Source organism: Diaporthe citri (genome assembly GCF_014595645.1).
Source record: "Diaporthe citri strain NFHF-8-4 chromosome Unknown scaffold_11, whole genome shotgun sequence".
NCBI classification, from domain to species: Eukaryota; Fungi; Ascomycota; class Sordariomycetes; order Diaporthales; family Diaporthaceae; genus Diaporthe; species Diaporthe citri.
Window position 1 is genome coordinate 322006 of NW_025064856.1, and position 26874 is coordinate 348879.

Consider the following 26874-nt stretch of genomic DNA (forward strand, 5'->3'; position numbering starts at 1 on the left):
TATAAATTAATTTGCTTAATATTTCTTAATAATTAAAGTTAAGAAAATTATAATTTTAATATATAATTCTTATGCTAATAATATTATTAAATATAAATACTTTATTATTATTATTATTATTAAAAAAATGCTTAATAAAGAAATTAAAGGCTAAGTATAAATCTTATTTTATACTTTCTTTATTAATTAAACTTTACTTAAGAAATCTTATAAAAAGAGTTCCTTTTATTTCCTTTATAACTTTAAATTATTATTCCTATATGGCATGTTTAAGTTTAAACTTTAAATATATTTACTTAAAATACTTTTAATTCCTAGCTTTAATTACTTTTTAATTTCTTATAAAATATAAAGGTGGTAATTAAATTAATTTTTAATTATAGAAAGAAAGCTATATAATAAGATATATATTATAATTTCCTTTAACTTATTTTTTTAAAAAAGAATAACTTAATTTTACTTATTAATAAGTAAAGAAAAGTTAATTATTCCTTATTTAAGAAATTAACTTATTATTAGTTTAGTTTTTTTATTATTTATAAAATTTATTATAATAATATTTATAAACTTTAAATACTTAATAATATTTACCTTTTAGGCATATTTCTATTAAAATAATTAAAAAGATTTATTAATTATTTTAAGATATAAGAATTTAAACCTTATTTACTTTGGGAATTTAATTTTATAGGTATTATGAATAATAATAACCCCTTTTTAAATATTTTAATAAATTTTAATTTATTTAACCTTATCTTAAATAACTTTAACTTTAATTATTATTAAGATTAATTAAATATATCTTTATTTATTACCTAAGCATATTAATTATTTATAAGCTTAAACTTATTAAATTCTTTAAACTTTAATATTTAAAATGCTAAACTTATAATATGCTTATGCATAAAGTAAAGGAACTTAGAAAATAAGCCTTTATAATTTATTAATATTCCTTTGCTTTAATTAAATAACTCTTAATATTTTTAATATAACTAGCTTAGCGATACTTTTAAATCTTAACTTGGGTATTTATTTGGGGGGGGGGTTGTTTTTTCTTGCATATATATATATATATATTTATTATAATATAGAATTTCTTTTGTATATATTTATTTACCTAATTAAATTTAGCCTTAAGTTTAAATAAAAAATATTATATTTTTAAAAAACGCATTGCAAAATTTATTGCATATTTATTTATTATTTTCTTGCTAAAATTAAAAGCTTTCTTTTTCTTTTTAATAACTTAATTTACTTTTTCTTTTTTCCTTTTATTTTAATTATTATTTATACTTTATTAAAAGTTTATTTTTATAATTAGCATAGTAGAAATTTTGCATTATAAGGTTATAATTATTAGCCTTAAATAATGCTAGCCTTTTTATTTTAAATAATATTAAAGCTAATTATTTCTTTTATTTATATTATTTTGCTAATAATAATTATAAAGCTAAGTATATTTTTAAACTTTATTTACTTAGCTATTATTACCTTTTATACTTTCTTTATATTATTATATTTATTAAAGGTATAGTTAAATCTCTTAATATAATAAATATAGTTAGCGTAAGCATTATTATAAAAATTATATAAGGAGCGGTAATTAAAAAAGGGGATTATAATAAAAATATTCTTATTTATAATTAAGAAAAAGTTATAATTTATATGCTTTAAGTAATATTTGCAAGGGAAAGCGTTTTAATAATTATAAAAGGCTATAAGTAAAGCTGCTTAATAATGATAATTAAAGTAATTATATATCGCTATTATATACTTTTTATAAAAAGCTTTATTACTTCCCTTAATAATAATAATATTTATATAGCTTTTAATTAAATTCTTAATATTATTTAAAAATTACTTTTTTTATAGCTTATTAAGAAATTTATTAAATAATTCCTTAATTACCTTTTTAAAAATAAGATTAGTAAGTTATTAAGTAAAATATTAATTTTATTTAATATTAATAATTTTATATATGCAAATGCCTTTTATAAAAGCATTATAAAAGATAGTTTTAATAAATTAATCTTTATTAAAAATACCTTTTGGCTTAAAAAAAGTATAAATATTTTTAATTAAGATTTGCTTAGCTTATAGGTTATAATAAATGGCTTAAAAAAAGGGAAGGGGAATCTTTTTGCATTAAACTTCTTAACTTTAATTAAAAAGGAATTAATAATAAAAATATTATTATAAAAAGATATTTAAGAATAAAAGGATTATAATATTTTGCTTTAATTTTAATTTAACTTAAAGGCTAATTAAAGTTAAAAGGATATTAAGAAGAGAAAAAAGAAAGAAGAAACTTAAGGAAGGAAAGGAAATTTATATATATAAAGTTATTATAATAAAAGAAGGCAAGTAATGCTAATAATAAGCTACCTTATTATTAAAAGAAGTAATTTATTACTTTGCTTTTAATTAAGGTTAATTTATTACTTAAAAGGAATTACTTATCTTTAATTTCTTACTTATAAAGAAGTTATTTATCTTTTTATTATAAAGGAATTTTAGCTAAGTAATTTATTTTAATTTATGCTTAATAAATTTATAAATTAAAAAGAAAGTATTTTATAATTAACTATTATTTAAGAAAAATGAAAAACTATATACCTTTTTAACTTTAATTATTAATAAAGTAATAAATTAATGGCTTTTAATAATAATTTATAAGCTATTTTATTGCTTTTTTTTAATTAATATAATTATTTAATTTAAAGGCAATAAGTTATTAACTTTTACTACTTTAGCTTATATAAGCTATTATACTTATTTATTTATAATTAAGCCCTTTTCCTACCTTTCTTTTTCTTTTTTTTCTTTTTATTTTTATATTATTATTAATTAAAGATTAAAGGTTAATTATTATTTAATTATTTTAATAATAATGCGCTTTTAATATATTAATCTTTTTCTTTACTTAATTCTTATTTAAGGATGGGTAATAGTTATTTATAAAAGTTATTTTAAGTTATAACTAAATATTAATTATATTTCTTCTTTATTTTTAACCTTCTTTATTTTAATTACTTATATAGTAATTTCTAAGGGTGCAAGGCTTTTCTTATTATTATATCTTTCTTTTTTATTACCTAATTTTTATTACTTACTCTTTATTTTATTACTTATTTTCTTTATTTTCTTTCCTTATAATTAAAAGCTAAAATATCTTTTGATTAAAAAGATAAAGTAAAAAAGCGATCTTAATTATTTTTATGCTATAAAATATTTTAAAACCTTAATATATTAATTTTAATAATTAAGCTTATTAATTTAAAAAAGAATAATTTAATATTAATAATTATAAAATTTCTTTACTTTAATAATTTTAAAGACTTATTTAATAAAGTATTATAATTTTTAAATATTATAAATATTTAAAATTAATAAAACTTTGCTTAAAAAGTAAATATTAACTTTTTTAAAAATCTTTTTAAAATAAGAATTATTATAAATAAGGTTTACTTAAATAATATTTAGCAAAGCTAAACCCTTAATTAATTATTATTCTTTAATATAAAATAAATAGTATTTAATAATAAGCTTATAAAGATAATATAAGAATATTTCTTAGGTATTAATTTTTACCTTAAGTTAAGAAAATTAGTTAAGTTAATAAATTTAATAAAATAATATTAAGCCTTTTTTATCCTTAATTTTTTTAATATAAAAGGAATGCTTTATAAATATAAAAAATTAAGAATTTAATATATTATAATTCTTATAATTTAATAGCTTTTTAACTTTTAAGATATTATATTTTTATTTAAAGAATCTTTATATTATAATTATACTTTACTTATAAAATATTAATAATATAAATTAATAAAGAATTATAAATTTATTATTATATTTATTTATATACTTAATTATTAAATAGTGGTAATTTTTAATAGGATAGAAAATTATTATTTATTATAAAATAATTTTGTATTAAGAGATAGGAATAGTAAGATAAATAAGGATGCTAAAGCGTTTATTTATAAATATTTAATGGCTGTCTTAAAAGATAAAATGCAAGATTTTAATAAAGAATTTATATTAAGATTAAAATAAATTAATAAAGTATTTTATAAATAATATATTATTAAGTTTATTAAAAATGACTTTAAAGAGAATTAAGGAAAGAATAAATAAAAGGTATAGGATTAAGCTAAGGCTTTTTTAATTAAAATTATATATTTTATAATGCTTAAAGCTATTGCTAATATTGCTACTTAAATATTTATTATTTAATTAAAGCTTAATGGAATTAATAAAGCTATTTAAATGCTTATATTAATTCCCTTTATTAGGATTAATAATATAAAAGTAATTAAAGTAAGAAATAGGCTTTTATTATAAAGGGAAATTATTTAATAACGGCTATTTAAATTACAATATATTAAGATTACTATTAATTGCAAGAAAGGCATAAGGGAAATAATACTTTTAATATAAATTAATTTAATAACTTAATTTTAAATATTTAATATATAATAAGGTATAAACTTTTATATAACTTAAAATTTATTAAGCTAAACTTTAATTAAATAAGCCTTTAACCTAAGTATTGCATTATAAAATATTTTAAAGTTAGTAAGGAATGCTTATCTTAGCATATATAAGGATTTTTTTTACTTATTTATCCTAATAATAAATATAAATAGAATTTAAAGCGCGCTAGCTAACTTAAAATAATTAAAGCAGTAATAAAGTTTACTTAAAAATAATTTAAAAAGCTTATAAATAAGTTAGCTTAATAATTAAATATAGGGTATGGAATTTAAAAGTAAAAGTTTTATAAGAAATAAGAGCGGAAGTTAATAAAGCTAATGCATTATATTTAATATAATAATTAAAAGGAAAAATAAATTTACTTTCCATTTTATAAAGGTATTTAAATCTTTAATAGCTATGCTAATATTAATTATTAAATTAAACTTTAATAGCTAAAAAGATATAATTAGCAAATATACTATTAAGTAAGTTTTTAAAATATTTAAAGCTTTTGCAAAAAAGCAAAAGCTAAAATAAGATAAGCAAGCAAGAAATTAAAAATAATAATAATAATTAAGATTATAGTAAGGTAAATTTTAAAACTTAAAAGTTTAATTAAAAGTAGCAAGATTTTATTTTAATAATCTTTATAATACTTATTATAAAGTATTTAAAGAAAGGTATATTAGTAAGTATAAGGAAATATATAAAAAATGGTATTGCATTAAATTCCAGCTAGCTATAAAAAGCTAGCTTTTATGCTTATTTTAAACATTTTTAAAGAAATTAACTCTTTTCTTTTCTTATATATTTAATGCTTTAATTAAGCCTTTCTTATTTTTAAGAATTTTTAAAATACTTGCCTTTTCCCTTCTTTAGCTCCCTTCTATTCTTATCTTCCCTTTTTATTATATTAAAGCTCCTCCTTAAGTTATCCTTAAAAGGGTTTAGCAGAACCTATCTCCCATTTATTTAAGTGGCTCGTTTTTATTATATATATGCTTTAAAGGTAAATATAATGCAATATTTAATAGCTAAAGTAAATAAGATAAATGTAATAATATATTAATAGTAATAATTTTATTATCCTTATAATATTAATTAAATTTAATTAATATATAGCTTTTATAATTATTTATAATTAATATTTAATAATTAGCATTTTTTTTAGCTTAATATTCTTATTAAAGTATTAAATTTATTTTAAATTAATTTTATTATTTATTTATTTATTAAAAGTAAGCTTAATAACTTAATTATTTAAAAAACTTAACTTTATTACTTAGCTAATAAAGTAATAAGCGCCTTAAATAATTATAAATAATAAGATTCATAACTTATTTATATTAATGCATTTAATAATAATTACTTATTTTTAATTATTAAGCTAAATTAATTTAGCCTTTTTATGCTTATTAATATATATAATAATTATTAATAAGGTAATTATGCTTATTATAAAGCTAGTTTTATTAAAATTATAAAGATTATTATTAATAATTTAATACTTAGCTATTATATTATAAAGAAGCTTAAATTAGTTTTTAATAATCTTTAAATCTTTGCAAAGAGCTCTTTAATAGTTATAGGGATGGTTAAATTTAGTTTTTAAGCTAAGTTATAAATTTATAAAGCATTAAGCTTAATGCTTATTTATAAGCTTGCTATCTTAAGATATTAATAAAAGGTTAGCTATATCTTTTATATTAAAAAGTTATAAAGAAAATTCTTAGGCATTTTAGTTAATAATATATTGGATAAGCATTTATTCTTTAATTAAGTTAAGTTTATATTATTTAATGCGTAAGTTTTTAAGATTGTATTATTGGTTTATTTTACGGTATAAAGTTATTTTGGGGATATTAAAGATTTTAATAGCTTAAGCTATAGGTAAGGGTTTAATGCGATTTTTTTAAAGTATTAAATAGCTTAAATAATTAAAAGTATTTTATTTTTTTTAAATAAAGGATATATATTTTTATTGTTAATTTCTTATGCATTAAATATTTAAGTAGGTGGATTAGTATAGGATTAATGTAAAAATTAAGGATGTAATTAATATTAAAAACAGCTTATCTTATTAAAACCTTAATAATTTTTAATTATATTGCATTACCTTTAACCCCTTTAAATTAATGAAATTAATTAAAAATAAGAAATTAAATATAGTTAATATTAATTAATATTAACTTTTTATTAATTTATTTGCTTTAATATAGTATTATAATTAATAAAAGTTAGGTAAAGTTGGAAAAATTTGCTACTTGGTAATATTCGCCACTTGGTAGTAAACTACGTTATAAGATATATTAATATTTAATTTTAAAGATAAATTTAAAATTTTAAAAGGGAAGTATTTTTAAGTAAATTTAGGTATAATTACTCTTTATTTATAATAATTTTAATATAATTCTTAAATTTATATTACTTTTTACTATCCCTTTAAATTTAACTTTAACTTAAGTTATTTTTAATCTTAATTTAAATATACCTTATACCTTTAATACTTTCTTTTCTTTCCTTAAATTTATATTAAAAGAATTAAAAAAAAAGCAGCTTTCTTTTAATATAAGTAATTATTAAATTAAAGCTATATTAAGAAACTTAAATAAAGTGCGATTAAAAAAGGGTGTGATATATGTTATGCAGCTTATTAGCGCCAAAACGATACGATTGATTGCATATGAGAGTAGCGAATGTTCAGCTAAGCCGCCACGCAGATCTTCGCAGTCAGCGAAGTGGCAGAGGTGACACAACGTATTTGTTTGTATGCACGTGCACCACACCTGCACAGCACTAATAACTGAAGCGGTAGCTTAAATCATGATTTCGGTTGGCATTCATCCCAGTCACGGAATGACGGGACTGAATCTTACTGCGGCGTTTTCAGGTGACTATTTCACATGAACGCAAGACTCCGGACAAATAAGAAATGGCCCTGCCTAGCAGGAACTTTCCGGTGGCTTCAATCTCTCGTCGACTATTGGACGCTGGAGCTCGGCTGCGTCTGGGCACGATATTCAAAGCCTGCCAGTAAAATCTTGCAAAAATGATTGCCAGCTGATAATCTCAGCAACAGGCTCACTTTACCGTCCCGAACTTCGGGCTAGTATCCGGGAGAAAATGTCTGACTATTGCATATTCACAATGGTCTTGACCCGTGACGCGGAGCGGGACAGCAACAGAGATGGTCCACTCGTACCAACAAGTCCCAGTTCCATCTCTACCTGGTGATCCGAAAAGTCTCGGTCCTCGAAAGAGAACAGGCATGGGCTCGTAGACTGCCAGTCCTCTGTGCATAATTTGGACAGCGCTGGCTTTTTAGACACGCTTGGCGGTATGAAGTAATTCTGAGTGGCCATTAACACAGAAAGGGAGATGCAACAACGCCCCAAGTACATTATGACTAGGTCATTTCAGTGCCTTTTGAATTTGTCCCTGAGGGCTTCCTGGGCGTGAGGTTTGACAAGACGGACGGTAAGGGTACTTAATTATCACCGAAGCGTCATTAGGTGATACACGTGGCCACAAAAGTCACGAGGACGCATGTTTTGACTTGCATATCGACCAATCTGTACGTCCCCGGGTTCTTGAACAAGGTAATCGGGCCTGTGAGGCTCCAAGAAGCTCTGTGCGAGGCACCTGACATGCGGGACCTTAAACTATTACATGATGATATGACAGCAGCACGAGTTGAGAATTACAAGCAAAGACCCTTACAAGAGATACCCGTCGATATTTTATGCCCCTTTAACGCCTCCAAGTAGGCTAGGCCATGGCGATCCAGTGATACATACGCCATTCCTCAGCTTGGCCAATTAGGCCACGGCGTAGTCCACATCTGAGGGAACCCCATGTCCAGATTCGCCGACAGCGCCGCATCGACCGTGTTCAGGTCGAAGCCAGGATCAAAGTGCCCAAATATGTCGACATCCAGCATGTCGCCCAGGGCCGTAGCAGGCAGGGCTTGCGACGTACCCGGCTGCTGCTGCTGAGCCACCACAGCGCCCGGACCGGGTCGCGGCCAGCGGCGCGCGGGAGAAGGCCTCCCCGGGCCGCCCTGCTGCAGGTTCGGGGTGGGGAGCTGCTGCAATGGGCTCTGGCCCGCCGTGATCGGCCTCGGCGTGGCGGCGACGCTGCTCCCTGCCTGCTGCCGGTCGGCCTCCCTGACGTAGACGTTCCTCCTGCTGCCGAGCGTCACCTCGGCCGGCAGCGCCCTGCGGCTGCTCACTGGCCTCTGCGCGTCTGTCGGGGTGCTGGGCGTCGTGGTGGTGGTGGCGGTGGCGTTCGCGGCTGCTGCTGCCGCCGCGGCACCCGAGCTGACGAGCCCCTTGGCCGTCTTGTCCATCTCCTGCAGGATGGCCTCGCCCAGCCCGGCGTTGACGCGGGCGCACGTGAAGCTATCGCCCAGCTTCCGGAGCAGGGCCACGACCTCCTTGAACCTGGTCTTGCCCCGGAGCCGGTACAGCGGGATCTTGGAGTAGCGCATCTTGCGATAGGAGACTGAGAGCGAGAGGGCGAGGGCGTATGGCACGAACGGCACGACTGTGATCCGGTCTGGTGATGTTGGGAAGGACAGGGCGAAGGACACCGCGTCGACTATGCGGTCTGCGGACAGTGAGCGGCGAGCGTTGATGTTTGGGTGTGGTAGGTGGGCTTGGTCTGGGGCTGACGGGGCGAAGGCGCTGGATGGTTGTCGGCATGAGAGGACGGAAATTGCGTGGTAGAATATTTCTACGCTGGCTGTTTACCAAAATTGGCCCGGTGTCAGTACTGATGTGGTACGGTATTTCTACAATGAGGAGTCTTTTGGTGGCCTTGGTGGGCATTCCTACTGCTCTGGAGCGGAAAACATGACCTACAGTGAATCCATGGCGCGGCTTTATCTGCCCCGGCATCCATGATCATGCTTTCGAAGACTGGCAGCACGACCGTCTCGTCGCCCTTGCTGCGAGGCCGATACAGGCAGATGACCTTGTCCAGCATAACGCAAACACTCAAAAGCAGCCTGAACCCCGGTTGTTCCTGGGCGGCAATGCACTCGTCCAGGTCACGGTCCGTGTCTCGGTCATGCAGCAGGCACGGCCGGCCGTGGAAGGCCGCGTTCATCCTGTCAAGGGCCCAGAGGGCGCAGTACAGGGTCTCTGCCTCCTTGCTTCGCTCGTCTTGGGCGCCGGACCCCACCAGGTGGATGCCGATGCTGACGGCGTAGTGCATGGCCTGGCTGAAGATGAGCGAGGGCATGTCAAGCTCTGACGCACGCGCCGGCTGGTAAAAGAACAGGAGGAAGAGGGCTCGGATGTGGTCTGTTCTGTCGGCAAGGACCTGTTCGTCCAAGAACGAGAGTGCGGACCTGGCAAGTGGCCTTTGATATTCTGGAAATGGGAGGACTGGACCGCCGGGCTCGAGCCGCAGGTATTTTGATGCAGATGGCTCGACGCATGTTGCGATAGAGATAACCTTGGAGACGTTATTAGCACAATACGTCCCTCGGAGGAGATCAAGTCATCGGGGCTCCACGGCATCAAGGCAGGGAAGACGCTCAGCACAACGAGATGAATCAGCGTGTTCAGTGTACAAGGTTATTGTGTCCTGGAATTGATGTCCTTTATCTGGTGCTTGTGGAGGGGGCCCTTGCAGCCAGCAAACACTTTTCAGGGCGTCACAAACCTGTCTGAAAATAATGTCCTTCACGCATCTTGGTCTGCGTGTCGCATGTACGTCGGCCACCTTGATTATAGGCCACATAAGCTGGAATCGGCCCAGATAAATTGCACAGATGTGTTCGTAATCCTCGTCAGGCGGGTACACGGTTGGACCATTCGGTGGCTTCGGGATTTCGGCTACATCGCTGTTGGAACGATTAGCTTGGGCACATTCGTAAAATTAGATCAAACAGGCGCCTCCACTCTACACGGCTACAGAAAGGTTGCTAGCCTAGCGAACCTTGCTACGAAGTAGCATCAAGGTATTTAGATGACTATTTCAAGCGGTAGACTCTCTGCCAAACCCAAGGTGATTCAAATACAGAGGTGGCATTTGAAGATAACAGAGAAGAAAGTGGGGAGTTTTATGGAATGATAGAAACCATGAATGCAGTGCTGCCGACGCCAGCCTTCCACTTTTCACTACCCTATGGGGAAAGGGGAAACAAAATGACTCAATGAAATGAAAATCCGGTGGTACGTACCTGGATTGCGGGCCATCGACCTGGTGCTCCGGGTTGCCAGTCGAAGCCACCCTCCCCGACAGGGTGCGAAGAGACATCGGGCCATCGTCGGCAGCACGATTCGAGCCCGCGGGCTCGTGGCCCTGCATCGAGGCCGCCGACTGCTCCCGCCTGGCAGCATCTCTCTGTTCGTCGTCCGACCGCCGTGCCGGCAGCCACGTGCCGATGTCAGACGGGTTGCGGCGGGACGGGTCCCTGGCGATCTTGCTCGCGGCCTCGATGAAGATGCTCTCCGGGCTCAGGTCCCCGACGAACCGGGAGGCCGACAGCTCGATGAGCTGGGAGGCGACCTCGCGGGCCGAGGACGCCCCCGAGTTCGAGTTGTTCTGCTCTGGCGACTCGGGGGAGTTGGGGAGGGTCCCCGGGCGGTTTGACGAGCCCCCCGAGCCCTCGGGCTGCTGCGGGTCGGGCCTGAGGTGGGCATAGATGCTTTTCTGGTGGGACGCGTCGGCGAAGAAGCGCGGGCCCGGGGTGTCTGGTACGTGAGAGCAGCGTTTCTAGCACCGCATGTTGATTAGCATTGCCGTTGACACAATGCAGAGTCCCATGTGCTCTTGTGCAGGCCGTCCATGATGGTTGTATTCAGGAGGAGGGCAGATCGCCTGCAGTGGCATGACAGGGCGGCATATTCGATGTGCATCCACGTCTCACCTTTCTTTTCCGACATGGTTCGCAGGCTTGCTGCACCTGACGCCGTTTCACAGGCATGCCATCTTGGTCCGAGGCGACGAACTTGACGGGTCGTTTCTGTGGGGGCTCAGCCATGGCTGGGAAGGGAGGATCCGAGTCGGAGTAGTCGAATTCGGCGGATGGGCAGGGTAGCCCTCAGGGCCTGTTGGTCGGTTCGGAGTGTGCCCGAAGGGACTGAGGCGGGCGAGAGCTGCGGGATTTGCAGGGCGGCTTTTCCTGAACAGGGCGTTCCGAACGTTGACCGAGCGCTCCCGGGCACGTCTCGCTGTGACCTTGGACTTGAGACAGGTGTCGGGACGATGGACGACAGAAGGCTGGCACCCGTTCAAAGCTGCTTTTCCCGTCGTGTCTGGGCCCTGCGGATGGCCCTGCGGCGGTGAGGTGTCACGAAGGGCATGAGGTCGGACCATGTCCTGTTCCAGAAGTCCCGCTGTGGGTCTCTCATCTCAAAGTTCTGTTCTTTTTTGGCAAATAGCTGGACTCCACACACACGGTCCCCTCCACTTCCCCGCGCCCGACGCGAGAGCGGGTGAGATACCACTCAAGTAAAATGGGGCCTGGGGTATTGTTTATCCCAGTTCACAGACCGAATATTGGCACAGGCTTCTTCTGTAGTATAATAACGTGCCCCGGTTTCCTGTTACTTCACGGCCGTTGCCATTAAGCGAGACGGTGCGTGCCAGATGTGCATCAGCCTTGATCCGCTTAAGCACCGTCCATCTGCCTGCACCTGCCTCAGCAGGGTTTCAAAAAAAGACGACATCTAAGACGTTGATTGAATTAACCATCCATGTGTTCCTGACCATGGACCAGTAGAATGAAAGTCCAAGTAAGTTCCCCGCGGTGTTTCTCAAAGGGGCAAAACCGACAAGATTCATGAAATGCGCCATCTTTATAATCCCCTCAGATCCGCGGCCTGATTGGAAATACCGGCGACGTGAATTCTCCCGGCACATTTTTCTTCGAATGTAATTAAGAATCCTCCTCCTCCGTGGTCACTGCCACCTATTCCCCAGTATGCTTCAGTCAGCAGTCAAGCGGGCCGGCCGGCCGTTGGCAGTCGCTGCCTCCCAGAGGCGTGGCGTCCAAATGGCAGCCGTGGCGACTGCGAGTCAGGATAAGCGAGAGGGCGACATATCAGACTCATTTGCTTCCTTGGCCGGCATCAAGGACGAACCGCTGCCAGATCAGTTCCGCCAGCTCAAGCTGTCATTGGTCGAGGGGCGGGAAGACAAGATCAAGGCCAGTTGGCACAGACTGCTCCAGAGACTGGAGATCGAGAACGATGTAATTGCCGGGTTGGGCTCAAGAGTGATCCCAGAGGTCCGCTTTGACAATCTTGAAGAGGACCTCGCCGGAAACAGGGATGCGATCAAGAAGCGCGGTGCCGCGGTCGTCAGGGGGGTCATACCGGAAGATGAAGCACGCCAGTACAAATTCGACCTTGAAGAGTATATCCGCAAGAACCCACAGACAAAAGGTAAGTCTTGTTTCCACTTGATGGACTAAGCAACACCAGGAAGAGATGCTTCCACTTACACTACCACCAGGCTTCCCACGAAACGACCCACAAGTCTGGGAGCTGTACTGGTCAGCACCACAGCTGCACGCCCGCACAAACCCCAACTTCATGAAGGTGCAAAAGGCCCTGATGCAGTCGACATGGTCCCTCTCCGACCCAAACTCGCTCATCTCCATCTCCCAGCCCTTATCCTACGCCGACCGCCTCCGCATCCGCCAGCCCGGCGACGCGGCCTTCGCCCTGGGCCCGCACATGGACGGCGGCAGCGTGGAGCGGTGGATGGGCGAGGGCTACGGGAGGGGCGGGGTCTACGACGCCGTGTTCGAGGGCGACTGGGACACGCGGTACGACCCCTGGGACGGCAGCACGCGCGTCAAGGCGGCCAGCGACCTGTACAACGGCCTTGGCGCGTGCAGCGTGTTCCGGATGTACCAGGGGTGGCTGAGCATGAGCAGCGTCGGCGCCAGGGAGGGCGCGGTGCTGTTCAACCCACTGCTGAGGCTCGCGACGGCCTACACGCTGCTCAGGCCCTTCTTCAGGCCGCGGAGGACGGTCGACCTCGAGGTCGCGAGGGGGGGAAGCGCCGAGAGGCTGGCGTTCCTGGCGCCTGAGAACTGGGAGTTCACGGCGGGCGACCAGATGACGAGCGAGATACCTGGTGCCACCCCGGGGTATGGAATGGAGTTTCCCAAGTTGGCTATGCACCCGCATCTGGAGCTGGACCGCACGATGGTGCATGCTCCGCCGGTGAACCCTGGTGACTTTGTTGTTTGGCATTGCGATAGTAGGTTCCATCCTTTTCCTCATGATCAGTTAGCTAACTTCCTGTGACCGTTCTGTCTCAAACCGAGCTTGTCCTGACCACTCGCAGCCATCCACGCCGTGGACTTTGAGCACAAGGGCAAGGGCGACTCCAGCGTTCTGTATATCCCCGTCTGCCCAATCACCGAGACCAACGCCAAGTACGTCAGCAAAGCGCGAGACGCCTGGCGTCGTGGAACTCCTGGGCCTGATTTCCCTGGCGGCAAAGGCGAGTCAGAACACGTCGACAGACCAACCGAGGACTTCTTGAGGTCAATTGCCAACACCGATGGTCTGGCGTCGGTGGGACTTGAGCCTCTCCCAGAACCTGTTGATGGCAGCAAAGGAGAAAAGGAGGTTGTACGCAGGGCAAATCGCACGCTGGGGTTCCAATGAAGCAATTTGCAAGTCGGTTTAGTAACCTGGAACACGGCTCGTAACTCATTGATCTTGCCTGTACAGCCGAATACGCACCACAATATAATCACCAGAAATCATATTCGAGTCACCTTCATGCACGCTTGGCCAAGTCTTATCAGCGGGGTGATTAATCTCGTGCCGTGAGGCCACGGATTAAAATTTAGCACTATATGGCCGAGTAAATATAAGTCCTGGGGTACCAGCTCCCAGAATCTCTGTCTTCCTGTGGCTCAAACCAGGGTGGAGGGTGGGGGTATACTCGCTTGTACATAGCAATACATCTCAGGCATCCTCGTCCGGCCGAGTGGTAGAAGGCCCGGGGCCTGCGCCCTCTCCAGTCCCCGCCGACCTAGACCCATGCCTCGCGCCGATGATGGACAGCCCGAAGCCGTCCCTCGGGGCGGCCGCCGTGTACGGCTCGCTCGCCGCCTCGGACCACGAGAACCCGGCGTCTGACGATGACCCTGTAGACTCAGCCCCATCCCAGGACGACGGAGCGCGGAGGGAGGACCGCCGGCTGCCGCTGGTGCTGGCCCTCAGCCCTCGCTGTCCTTGGACCGCCGCGACTTCTTGGAAAACCTGCTCGCCACGCTCGCCCGGCTCGCCTTGCTGGCCTTGCTCCGGCTGCTGCCGGCCTTGCTCGCGCGGTGGCTCCGCCTCGACCCCTTGCGCGCCGCCGCCATGGCCGCCACCCTCTCCAGCCTGCCGGCCCAGCTGCGCTTCTTGAATGCCGCCCTCGGGTTTGTCGTCGCTGTCGTCGTCGTCTCCTCCGCCGACCCGTCTTCCATTTCTGTCGATGGTGATGAGCTTGCCGCTTCCGCTCCTGCCGACCCTTGCGGGCTCGCCGACCCACCAGATATCGTCGCCTCCTGCTCCTGCTGTAGCGCCGGCGTCTCGGCTGACCCTCTTCTCCCCGCTGTCGGAATCACAACTGTCAACCGGTGAGGCCTCTTGGCTGGTGGCCAGCGGGGCCAGTTGCTCACCTTCCACCACGATCGGCGTCCTTGGCGTAGCCAGCGGCGTCTCCGAGTAGGTCACGTACGACGCGTGCTCATGCCCGTCCCTCAGTTCCTGTCCTTGCTGCTGCTGGAAGTACTCCCGGCTCTGCGCGCGTCCCGCTGGCGGCCCGGCCATATACTCGGGCGCAAGGGCAGCGACGGCGACGGCCTGCTCTGGCGCAGGCCTCAGCGCTGTGGGGTCGGCATTGGATGCCGTCGGGGGCCACGCGCCGTACTCGGGCATGCTGCTGTCCTCGCCCGTACTTACTCCGGACCCACGCGGGTGGTGGTGCAGCCCCGACGAGTACCGCGCCGTCAGGGCGTGGGGCGGCGGCGGCGGGGGCTGCATGTCGTCCGGGACGGGGTCGAGCCCCTGCGCGAAGGTGACGCTGGGCCGCCAGGTGCGCCACGAGTCGGGACGCGAAGGGCAGGCCGCCGCCGCTCCTGGGAAGACGGGGTTCTGCGACAGGCCACGGGGCGGGTCCGCCATCGCCATCTGCGGCGGTGGCGCTTTCGCGTCGCGGGGGCTCGTGGCGGTGTAGGCCATCGACTCGGCCTCGGACACGAGCGACTTGTGCATGTCGCCTCCACCGCCTCCTCTCCCGGACCGCCGGCCTGTCGAGTCGAGGCCCCGGGACCCGCTGTTGACGAGGGTGTTGTTGGTGAAGCGCCTCGTCACCGGGGTCAGCAGGCGCTGCCGCGTGCGGCGGGAGCAGAGGCAGACTGCCCCCAGGATTATGAAGAAGGAGAGGATCCCGACTGTGTCACGGTCAGCCAGCTCCCCCTACACCAGGAGAAGAGAAACCAGGCCAAGGGCCGGAAGCTGTGTGCGTACCCACGATGCCCGCTATTCCCGGGGGCGATGGCCGGGGCCCGGGACGCAGCTGCTGAGGTGGTGGTGCTGGATGGTGCGGCTTGGTACGGGGTGGTTGCCACGAGAGGGGTGGTCGTCGAGACAGCCGTGGAGAGGCTTGTCTGTAATGTCGGCAGGGGAGATGTGATCATGGAGGATGTCAGGGTCACGGTCATCTGCAGGCTACCGACCGGGAAGGTCCAGGTATCTATCTGTGTACTCACGATGGTCGTCACTTGGGTTGATACCTCAGTTGAGGTCTGTGCCGTTGTGATGACGGTTGTCTGTGTCTGGATACTGGTCTGTGTCGTCTGTACCGAGGTCACCGCCGTCGAGGTCGTGAGACTGCTCGAGCTACTGCTCGGCCTCGGCGCATCCGGCGGCGGCGGTGGCGGCGCCGGGGGAGGTGGTGCAACTGTTGATGGAGGGTTTAGCGGCGGCACGATCGTCTCTGCGGGATTGCCAGCATCAAGGACAATAGAGCTCGACGGAGCAGCCGCAGTCGGCAAAGGCTCAGCAGCTACTGGGGGCGCCGGGGGGGTCAGAGGGAGCAGCTTTCCCCTTGCCCACACCGTCGTTGCCTTTGCCTTTGCCATCTTCCAAACCATTGTCATTCCTCCTGCCTATCCTGAACGGAACAAATATATCGATCACTCACCTCCTTTGCCATTTCCCCCCTTGCCTTTTCCCTGACGCCGTACCAACGGAGGCTCTACGCTGTCCCTCACGACCGCCTTCGCTGCCTGTTTTATTTCCTCCCTGACAGCGTTTGGCCTGTGGCGTCGCTTGTGAAAGCCACGGCCTCGCCGTAATGAGTCCACAGCCATCCTGACTGAAGATGGGCCCTCGTCCGCAGCCTATAGCTTGCCTGTGGTCACCGTTGGGTATTGGGCGCAGAGAACGACGGCGCAGCCATGTGAAAAAAAGTATGCAGCAACGCTGTCACCGTAAGTCCCGTAAAAGGTTTCGTTCGAGAGGAAGCTGATGATAATAGTCTGTGGCATTAGTCAAATATGAAGGAGAAGAAACGGCGTTTCATGCAGCAGCTGGAAAGTAGGTAAGTCTTTCCAAAAAAAGTGCTTGGTCTCGGGTATTATGCTGCCGAAAGAATTACTCAAGTCCGTTTTGTTTTGTCTCCTGCCAGGGAGATCGACGAGCTGCTGCAACAACCCAGGGCAACTTGTGCTTTATATCCTCCACGGGCTGCCCCTGCAAAACACCTCTTGGCCTAGAATTCCCCGCGGCACTTTGGGCTGACAGGAGACCGCCACAACCCGCACAGCCAAGTCTGGGCGAGACCATCTCGCAACCGAAACAGTAGGCCGAGGAAGGGGGGGGTTGGGACACGCCTGGCGTTCTCTGGCGCTGCCATCTGCTGCCTCGTGGTTCATCGACCTGTCAAGCCATGTGCTGCAGACTTGCAGTGCAGCATCGGGCCCCACCGCGAATATTGATGTTGGGCTGACAGCCCACGGCCCCGGTTGTGTCGACTTGGTGACAGCTAAGTTAGTTCTTCGGGAAATTCTCTATCCAGAGAAGATGAGACTCTACAGACGCTGCGGCGCTTTGTCTTGTCCGATAAAATCCAATAGCGATCCCACCTGATTGGGCCGGTCACCAGGCGTCGACATGGCCCAGAGACCTAGGACGGAAGACACGGACGGAGATCGGACCAGGCAAAACAAGCTTCTCCCTCAAACGGCCGAGCCCCGGTTCAGCCAAGGGGCCTAAGCGCCGTCTTGAAATCCCACTAACTTAAGCACTGCATGCAAGCAATCCCAAAAATGGGGTGCAGAAGTACCATCCCAGCAGAAAATCAGGAGAAATAAAACAGTTTGTGTTGATTGGAAAGTCAGTCATCAACGATATATCGTGGTCCTGCATGAACTGGCCGGTTTGGACACACCATGTAGACCTGCCCACAAGCATTGTCAGGGTGGCAAGACCCCACAGGCTCTAATCCATGACAGGCGCGACAGAGACCCCTATGCTGCAGAGTGCGGGATGTTCCGAGCCTTCAGGTAGCACTGGTCGCCGCGCTAGCTGGGATCTTGACGATGCCAATGGGAGTCAAGGAAAACGCTGACTAGCAGATGCCATTTTACTTCGAAAGGGGGGCTCATAGAATTACACATATCCTGAAAAGAAAATGGTACCCAAGACCTGCACCATAACGACATACGTGGGTAAGCCCAGAACTGCCCGCCTTCAGGGCTTACGTATATCAAAGGGGCGTGTACATGACATGTTCATCTGAGGTCGGCCCGTGATCGATCCCAGGTAAATGAGACAATATGGGAGATCGCCCCGAGCACTGGGTCTGACCTAAAAGATCCTGGTAAGTCGAGCGTATAGAGTTGCAGATCACTTTGAAAGATCGCCCGTCATTCAACGCCAAAATATGACAGAGAGGGTGGTTCCGAATAGGAGGAGTATCTGATATCATGCAACAAAAATGGTATTGTGTCGATGGGTCCCTCCCCACTTGCGGCTCTCTGGGCAGGGCTATAGGATCCGCAGACATACTTTGTCAGAAGGTGGAGACGAGTAATAAGTGGTCAGGGCCAAACCAAGTGGGCAGACATCTGGGACAGGAGGCGCAGTATAATGACTACGGGCCGGAGGGACCCAGCCCCGGCCGGCTTCCGGTTCTCCGGGGTCTAGAATAATGAGAGCAGTTGCGCTCCACAGGGCTGGGTGCGGTTTGGTTTCGCGTTTACCTCGCCCGTGGTCTAGCATGTTTGGTCTCTTAGTTCGGGCTGCGGGAGCTTGTCTGATTTGACATTTTGAAGCCCTGCGCAGCTACGTGGTTGTGACAGTGCTTGACATGTCAAAGTGGGTACAACATCAGCACAGCCAGACTTACCGTGTGTAAGAAAGCGGTTGGAGAAGACGCAAGGTCTTGTTGGTGCCACGGCGCAGCCACTTCCTACCGCATTTTGTTAGAGCGTGCGATGGGCCCGATGAGCCCATATCCAGGAGAGGTTTCGTTCAAAGCGAGGAGATATATTCTCCAGATACGTTGCACGTCATCACCACCATCGATCGCGAGGTGCTCGAAAACCTTGTTCCAGTGATCAAACCAGGGTGATTCAGGCCTCAACTGCCAAGATGACCAAGACATCCGAAGACACGTTACTAGTCCAAGGCATATTAATGATGCGAAAGACGGGAAGGATCGTCTGACAGCATGCACATCTACGTTTAGACGAGTTTTGGTCCTACCTGCCATTGTCCGATATGCCGAGTCATCCGTCCAAAGTCCAGTACCGAAACAGGGGTATCTCTTATTCACTTGCAGGCCATCTGTTGCCTCCAAATATTCCTCCTTGTGAAGAGCACTAACCAAAAGGCTTACTCTGCAGGGCAAGCAACCTACTGAGCACGCATACTCGGTACAATACCTGCAGGGAAAGGTGCAACTCCCTGAGAGTCTGCTACCCTCGGTATTGGTGGGATGATGACAGCTCAACGTTATTACTGAAGAACGCCACCCGAATATATGGTACTGAGTGGTTGAAACAGGTGCAGGTGTTCCGGGCGACTACTGGATAGGAGCGGCTGACCAAAAGTTGGACGTACTCGCAAAGAGGCCAAGAAGACGGGATTTCATACGCGAGTAGCTTCAACACAACCCCAGGTCTTGGGGTATTGGCATCCGAGAGAGGCGCCGAGAGGACCAGTCAGCCTTGGCAAGTTAATGGGCTGGAAAAGAAGCGTGAAAACCACATGCAAACACGCCTTATTCACACGAATCGGAGCTCCTGCGGCTGATGTTTGGAACACGGTTGAAAAGAACGAGAGCGGCAAGAGAGACAAGAAAAAAAGGGTGCAACCTTCATACGGTTGCATCGGTTCGGCTCCATGGCCGAAATGGAACAAGCGAAGAAGATGTGTGGAGGAGGGTCTGCAGTCTGGGTTTCGAGGGGAGACCCCGGCTGCGGCACCGTCATCAGCGGCCGGCGGGCCGGCGGCGGGATTGTGTCAGGGCGACCGGAGCGGTGACGCTGCGTCCCTCGCCCATGTTTTCAGGACATGCAGAGCCCCCCTCCCACCCCAACGCCGTAGCTCCTGATATGAACTGAACCGGTTCGTTGAAGCTAGAGAAACGAGGAGCTCGGTGGTGGTGTGCGTTCACTCATGTGGCGCAGCCTCCAGAGCAGGGCCGCCTCCAAAGCCCTGCGCAGATCTTGTGTGAGTGCCTGGTCACTGACCATCAGGCCTGTGGTGTTGCTGGTGTTGCGGGGAAGTCCGCGTCACAACCCGAATCAGTGGGCCCAGGCCCGTGGGTCTCGGTGGGCCACGCTAGGCCAGGACGGGGAGTAAGTCAATATTTTGATCACAACAAATGGGAGTCCCGCTCGACACGCGTTCATCTCGCTCGCTTGGTGAGGCAGCACAGCACGATCCAGATCCCAAATCAGCACACCCTGGCTATCCCAGGTATTTGAATGCTGCATCCCAGGATCAGGCCCGCGATCAGGCCCAGGATCCTCTCACTCCACACTCAACCCAGCCGAGCCCCGGATCACTGCACATTGTTATCGCCTGCTTTACTGTATCATCTATTTCTATCTGTACATGTATTTGCAGGGACGTATTTGTAACCACCCCACCTCTGAGTGAGGCCGTGAATAACGCGACTGAGCACCCTCACTCACCATGGCTGCCATGGTTGAAGACCTCCCCATTGCACTGCGGCGGACGCGTCGGAGCAGTGCAGTCTTGCACAGCCATCCTCAAGAAGCACAACGGCCAAAGTCCCCGACCGTTTCTACTCCGAGCCGCGGGGCCAAGAAGAGAGTCCGCTTCTCAGACCCAGGCCCCTCCTCTGACCATGATGCACACGTCGATGATGAACACCTCTCTGCCTCGACCGGTCTGACACCGCACATCCGTCGGACAACGCTCGAGCCTGGCTCCGGGACCAAGAGACGTCGTCACTCTGGTCCAGTCTCCCAAGACCGCCCAGTTGTGTTCGACTCTACCATCGATACGCGACATAGCGGCGAGGTGACCTTCCTCCCTCTGCGCCAAGTCCTGGACGGCCGTGTCAAGCGGAGGATCAGGCGCAACGGTCTCAGCGAGGAGATCAACATCATCACTGCCGAGAGGAGAAAAAAGGCACAGCAGACCAGCGAAGAAATAGCCGCCCTGAGGTCTGAAGTCGCTGCCAAGGACGCTGAGATCCGCCGTCTCTCTGGCGCCACAGCAGTCGGTCAAGAGGAAGACGAGGAGACCCAAGAGAGCATCGACGAGCTGAAGAGGCAGGTGTCCCAGCTCAGGCGGGTCCTCAAGAGCCCTGACTCGTCAAACGAGACCGAGGACACTATCGACTACAACACCACCCGCGTGGACTGGGCCATGCAGGTCCGAGACCCTTTCTCCAGCGAGTACTCGGATATGGAGCTTGACGCCGATGATGATGACGATGATGAGGACCACCACTTTGGTGACAAAACCATGGCTGAACTGGCCTGCAGCACGCCGTCCCGTCGGTCCTCCAACATAAGGAATTCGTTCCCCACCCCGCCGTCGACCAGTCCACATCTGGGGCCAATAACGCCGAGCAGGCGGCATCCCGTCACCCCTACGTCGCAGGCCGCTGTGCAGACCTCGTTCGCCGCCGCCGACAGGGAGGAGCTGGAGGACGAGCTCGCGTCGCTGCAGCTCGAGATCGCCAAGCTCACCGGCACGCTCGAGACGTACGAGTCCATGACGTCCCGCCTGTCCGAGAAGCTCTCCCCCTGGGCGCCCAAGGACGGCTCGGCCACAGCCCTGATCATGGACTCGCGCTCCCCGGCCGTCAGGGTCGAGGCGCAGCTCAACAACCTCCTGCAGGCCCTCTCGGACCGCACCGCCGCGCTCGAGGGGCTGGACGCGTCGCTGGGCGAGCTGGGTTTCCCCGGCGGCGACGCCTCCGAGGTCGTGCTGTCGCTGTCGTCGGCGTTCCGGACCGCGCGCCTCGAGCTTGAGTACCTCACGCCGGGGGAGATCGCCCTGCCCCTGACGGCCGCGGGCGCCGCGGTGCTGGACCTCCTCCTGACGCGGCTGCGGGAGCTGGCGAAGCGCACCCTCGAGTGCGAGGACGCCATCGACGAGTACCACGTGCTCGAGCTCTCGCTGCGCAAGCAGCTCGGTGCGCGGGCCGAGGCCATGGACGCCGCCAAGGCGGAGCGGGACGCGCTGGCGGGCGAGGCTGGGAAGAAGGATGCCCGCATCAGAGAGCTCGAGGTCGGGGTGCAGCGGCTCAAGGGCGCGGTCAAGTCGTACACGCGGGACGTGTCGGAGCTGGAGGGGCTCGTGCAGCGCCTCGAGGGCGACCTGGACACGGCCAACAAGGACCTGCGGGCGGCCAGGGAGCAGAACGAGGCCGACGCGGAGGAGCGGGCCGACGCGGCCAGGGAGAAGGACTTCGCCGCCGCGATGCTGGAGGAGAAGCTGGGCCTGGCGCTGGAGCAGACCTCGGAGCTCAAGGACCAGCTCGAGGAGCTGCGGGCGAGGCACAGGGAGGACGTGTTCTCCATGTCGCAGAGGCACGGCGTCGACCTGGTCATGCGGGACTCGAGGGTGTCGGAGCTGAGGCTCGAGGTCGACCGCGTCAACGAGGCCCTGCGCGAGGCCCACGAGACGGTGCAGAACCTGCGGGTTGAGAACGGCGCGCTGAGCGACCGCCTGGACTCGGAGAAGGCCAAGGCCAAGGCGGCCATCGACACCATGAAGAACGAGCTGGAGCGGGTTGTGCGGATGGGCCAGGACCTCATGGCTACGCCTAGGAAGAATCCCGGGCGAGGGTCACGCCCTCATTAGACGCGAGGGGGCCTTTTCTGATTATGGCCTCCCCTGTTTCATTTGTTATCACACTCATCATCGATGTCATTTACATGCAGCGCCCATGTCTTTGCTTTTCGGGGGTTGGCGTTGTGGGCTTGCTGTGAAGTTCTGCATTTAGAGACATATTGTCAATGCTAAGCCGTTGAGTTGTCAAAACTGTATCTGAGTGTCTGACCCTTGAATTCAAAGACGTCCTATGTACGGCGTCAGGATGATTGGGCTGTCATGGTCAGACTCACTCGGAAAGCCACGCATGGAAAATACGAGATTACGATATGCACCATCGGGGACGTCGCTGCTCGTCAAGGAGAGTCACCATGATAAGATTTATGAGAAATCGTGAGGGACGTATTTAAGGAGTGTCTCCGAGAAATATTGGCCTCAATAACGCCGTCGAGTATCCTTTCGATTTCGTGCATGAACTTCCGTAATTGACCAACGCATCACAGAGGGCAATCACTTCCGCAACTTTATGAACTTTGGCCCTGCTCTAATTGGCAGAGATCTCTGATCGGTCGATGAATAATCTGATCGGGGAAATAATTGTTTTAATTCGTGCTGAGTTTAAGCAAACGTTATGCCAAGGGTATAGCCGCAAACTAAACCTAGAATCCTAAGGATTAGGACAAGGCACACAGAAGAGGGGCTTTCACCTCCGGCCCTTCTTTTTCAAAGTCAGGCTCTGCTAGTTGGGCCAAGGTTGCCTTAGCTGATGAAAGAGGCGGCGCTACTAAACTACGCAAATCCGGGGCGGCCCCCATCCCCCAGGATCTCCGTCTCACTGCGGGGTGGGAGATTACGCGGTGAGCCAAGAGGCTCGCTCTCGGGGGCTGAGAAACTTGTTTAGACTGACCGCTGAGAAGCCTAACAGGCTTTGTGTGAGACGCGTGCAGATTGGGGCGTGTCTGCTGAATGTAGATCACTTGCCCCGGCGCACCCGAGACCACAAGCCTAAGCGGCGCTCGAAGCTGTCAGCCTGCGAGACATCTAAGAACAAAGAGCGAGGCTTCCTTTTATCCCGCATCTTGCCGAATGAGCGGCTTCATGTGTTTTGCACCGCCGCCGAAGAATCCTCCTGCATGCGTGCTGACGTCTTGGGGGAAGCCAGCTAGTATGCCTCGGGCACAATATATCCAAGTCACGGGGTGGTGGGACAAGAAATTGCCAACCCAGCTGTCTGCTCTCCGGACTGGAGTGGCTTGTGATGCTGAGCCTTGCCAATATCGCCCAGCGAATCCGCCGATGGATCTTGGCATGCTTCCGGTGGGGGGACCAATGGCCCAAGCATGTGGTTCTGTCGAGAATCTCATATAAGCCTTGATTATTCTCGGCAAGCAATCGAACGGATGAACTGATTTCTTGCCTCAACCTGGAGAATCTCCGGTCATTCTGTGTCATCCGATCCAAGTGATAATCAGAGAGTAAAGCTGGTTGCTATCACTTACGGATCCCAACTTGTACTCATTCGTTTGCAACCCAAGATGGCTTTCCTCAGAAGCGTAGTCCTCGTACAGGCCTTACTTCTGACCATCGAACGTACAGTAGCAAAGCCCATTCCCCTCATTACGAGGCAGACAATTGAAGACCAGTATGACTTCGTCATCTGCGGAGGTTCGTGCCGTACCAGATCCTTGAACGGATTACTCCGTGCCATTGCTTCCTCGGTACTGACTTCCGATCTTCTACAACAGGCGGAACAGCTGGGCTCGTCCTCGCCAACCGACTGACTGAGTCTGGGGGCCAACGAGTCCTTGTCCTGGAGGCTGGTCAAGAGCCAACCATTGTTGCTGCGTATTCAACCCCTGGAGGAAATCAGTTCCTAAAAGGCAGGTTCAAATCTTCCACAGGCCGGCCAATCATGACTGATTAAAATGACAGGGAGCACGATCGACTGGAACTTTGTCACTGTCCCGCAGATCGGGCTAGAAGGTCGGCAGCTGCAGTATCTTCGTAAGTGGACATCTCGCTGAGAAAGTGTAATTAGAAAAGCTAACGTGAGCACAGGTGGCAAGGCCGGTGGTGGATCTAGCTCCACTAACGGTCTGTATTACGCTCGAGGAAGTGCGAGCGTCTATGATGACTGGGTTACTTTGGGTAACCCAGGATGGGGCTGGGAGGATGTGTATCCCCTCTTTGTCAAGGTACGAATACTCAGCAACTCGTCTGACAAACTGCGTTATCAGTGGTACCTTGCTGTCACTGAAGATATGCGGCATCCTTACCATCTTCCTGCATTGAATATGCCTTTTGGATTCTCTGAATCCAAGTGCTAACATACATATCCAGAGCACTCACCTCAATGAGCCCGAGAATGCCGAATATGCCCAGGCCAACCGGTTTGACCAGACTTTCCAAACCTATGACGCCGAGGCTTATGGTGACGGGCCCCTTCAGCTTAGCTACCAAGGCTACGTAACCGATTCAAATGTCGGCTTCATGCGCGCCCTAGAGGCAGTAAACGTTCCGGTCGTGAACGAGCTCAACACTGGAAACGCCACGGGAGTCAAGCAGGGTTTGGGCACACTGGACAACAGGCTGCGCCGGAGTTCTAGCTTCGACAGCTTCTACAGACAGGCCCAAAATCGAACTAACTTGGATGTTCTTTTTAACGCTCCTGTGTCGGAACTGGTCTTGGATACGGATGGTGACACCCCGACCGCAACTGGTGTCGTCTTTGTGGACCAGAATACCGGCTTGATCCACCAAGTCAGTGCGTCCAAGGAAGTCATCCTGAGCATGGGTGCTTTTCATTCTCCTCAGCTGTTGATGCTCTCGGTAAGTGCATATCAAACCAAAGGCACTTTCACCAGTACTCCCAACTAATTCGTCGATTGGTCATAGGGTATCGGGCCACAGTCAGACACCGCTGGTCGTGAACGAGAACGTTGGGCGCAAGTAGGTCTTCACAGTTCGCCCTGGAGACTCCACACTAATCCCGTCCTAGTCTCAATGATCACAGCGTGTTCAGCATCATGGCCACTGCACGGCCCGAGTCTTCTACGACAGAAATGTCCGCGACCGTGGAGAATCTGCAGGAGGCCCAAACTCAATTCTTTTCAAACCTTTCCGGACCATATACGGCTCCGTCTGGTATTACGAATGGCTTTAAGAAATTTTCGGAAGAAGAGATCCAAGCGCTTAGTCTGACCGAGATTGTCACTCGCAACCTCGCGAATCAGAACCATATCGAGTACCTCTACGAGAGCGTGTGGTATCCTTGGATCCCAACGCCTTTCTATGCACCCCAGGACGGTGAATCTTACATTTCACTCACCGCCAGCTCGATGGTGCAACTGTCACGAGGGAATGTCAGTCTGCGGTCGAGTTCCATGTCTGACCCGCCAGTCATCAACCCCAATGTGAGTTTTGCAAATTCAATCTGAACTTGATGGGAATGCAGGGGCTAACTTGCACCTCAAGTACTATACCGAAGAGACCGGCACAGACCGGGCCGTCGCCATCGAGTCATTCCGAGACCTGCGCCGGATCCTGGCCCACCCGGAGCTGTCGCAGTACACCGTCGGGCCCAACAACGGCGAGGTGAGCCCGGGCGTCGAGAACGTCTCAGACGACGACGAGGACGCCATCTTCGAGTACGTCAAGGCCAACACGTTCCCGAACTGGCACGCATCTGGAACAGTGCAGATGCTGCCCCTCGAGGACGGGGGCGTGGTTGATTCGCGCCTGAGGGTCTACGGCGTGGACTCGTTGAGGGTCATCGACTGCAGTGTCATGCCGATTCTGCCGGATGTTAATATTCTTGCGGCTGTGTACATGGTTGCGGAGAAGGGGGCGGAGCTGATCAAGGAGGACTGGGCTGCTTGAAGTCAACTAGTCTTCACAAGTGCGAGAGGCCAATTAAAGGCCATCTGAAGCTCTCCAGGTGTAGAGTCGTCGGTAACTACGCGCTAACTTTGCTTAAATAGTCTCGAACGCAGTTCAAATGGAAAGAACTCGCAAGACTCTTCGGCACACAACCTGCAATTTCTGTGACAGGCTCAGGTGTAAGCATAGCACCGAAATCCCCAGGCAATGCAGCAATTAG

At 46.6% G+C, this 26874-nt stretch overlaps 5 protein-coding genes across 5 annotated transcripts; 3 read left to right on the forward strand and 2 right to left on the reverse strand.

Moving 5' to 3' along the window:
* Positions 1 to 8287: 8287 nt before the first annotated feature.
* Positions 8288 to 11476, reverse strand: INS49_003871 (uncharacterized protein; the record flags this gene model as incomplete). The annotated part of the gene is made up of 5 exons (XM_043164661.1): positions 8288 to 9225; positions 9345 to 9942; positions 10204 to 10333; positions 10673 to 11208; positions 11363 to 11476. The coding sequence occupies 5 exons, from the start codon at positions 11474 to 11476 to the stop codon at positions 8288 to 8290; spliced, it is 2316 nt and encodes a 771-aa protein (XP_043018311.1).
* A 942-nt stretch (positions 11477 to 12418) lies between these two features.
* INS49_003872 (uncharacterized protein) lies at positions 12419 to 14120 on the forward strand (the record flags this gene model as incomplete). Its single annotated transcript, XM_043164662.1, has 3 exons — positions 12419 to 12881; positions 12952 to 13707; positions 13795 to 14120. 3 exons carry the CDS (start codon positions 12419 to 12421, stop codon positions 14118 to 14120), a joined length of 1545 nt encoding a protein of 514 aa, XP_043018312.1.
* Positions 14121 to 14426: 306 nt separating this feature from the next.
* On the reverse strand, positions 14427 to 16822 carry INS49_003873 (uncharacterized protein; the record flags this gene model as incomplete). The annotated part of the gene is made up of 3 exons (XM_043164663.1): positions 14427 to 15901; positions 15982 to 16518; positions 16654 to 16822. The coding sequence occupies 3 exons, from the start codon at positions 16820 to 16822 to the stop codon at positions 14427 to 14429; spliced, it is 2181 nt and encodes a 726-aa protein (XP_043018313.1).
* A 3835-nt stretch (positions 16823 to 20657) lies between these two features.
* Positions 20658 to 22805, forward strand: INS49_003874 (uncharacterized protein; the record flags this gene model as incomplete). Its single annotated transcript, XM_043164664.1, has 1 exon — positions 20658 to 22805. The coding sequence occupies one exon, from the start codon at positions 20658 to 20660 to the stop codon at positions 22803 to 22805; it is 2148 nt and encodes a 715-aa protein (XP_043018314.1).
* Positions 22806 to 24310: 1505 nt separating this feature from the next.
* INS49_003875 (uncharacterized protein) lies at positions 24311 to 26654 on the forward strand (the record flags this gene model as incomplete). Its single annotated transcript, XM_043164665.1, has 9 exons — positions 24311 to 24440; positions 24521 to 24595; positions 24708 to 24779; positions 24834 to 24869; positions 24933 to 24970; positions 25116 to 25604; positions 25690 to 25724; positions 25774 to 26188; positions 26250 to 26654. The coding sequence occupies 9 exons, from the start codon at positions 24311 to 24313 to the stop codon at positions 26652 to 26654; spliced, it is 1695 nt and encodes a 564-aa protein (XP_043018315.1).
* Between the last annotated feature and the right edge of the window lie 220 nt (positions 26655 to 26874).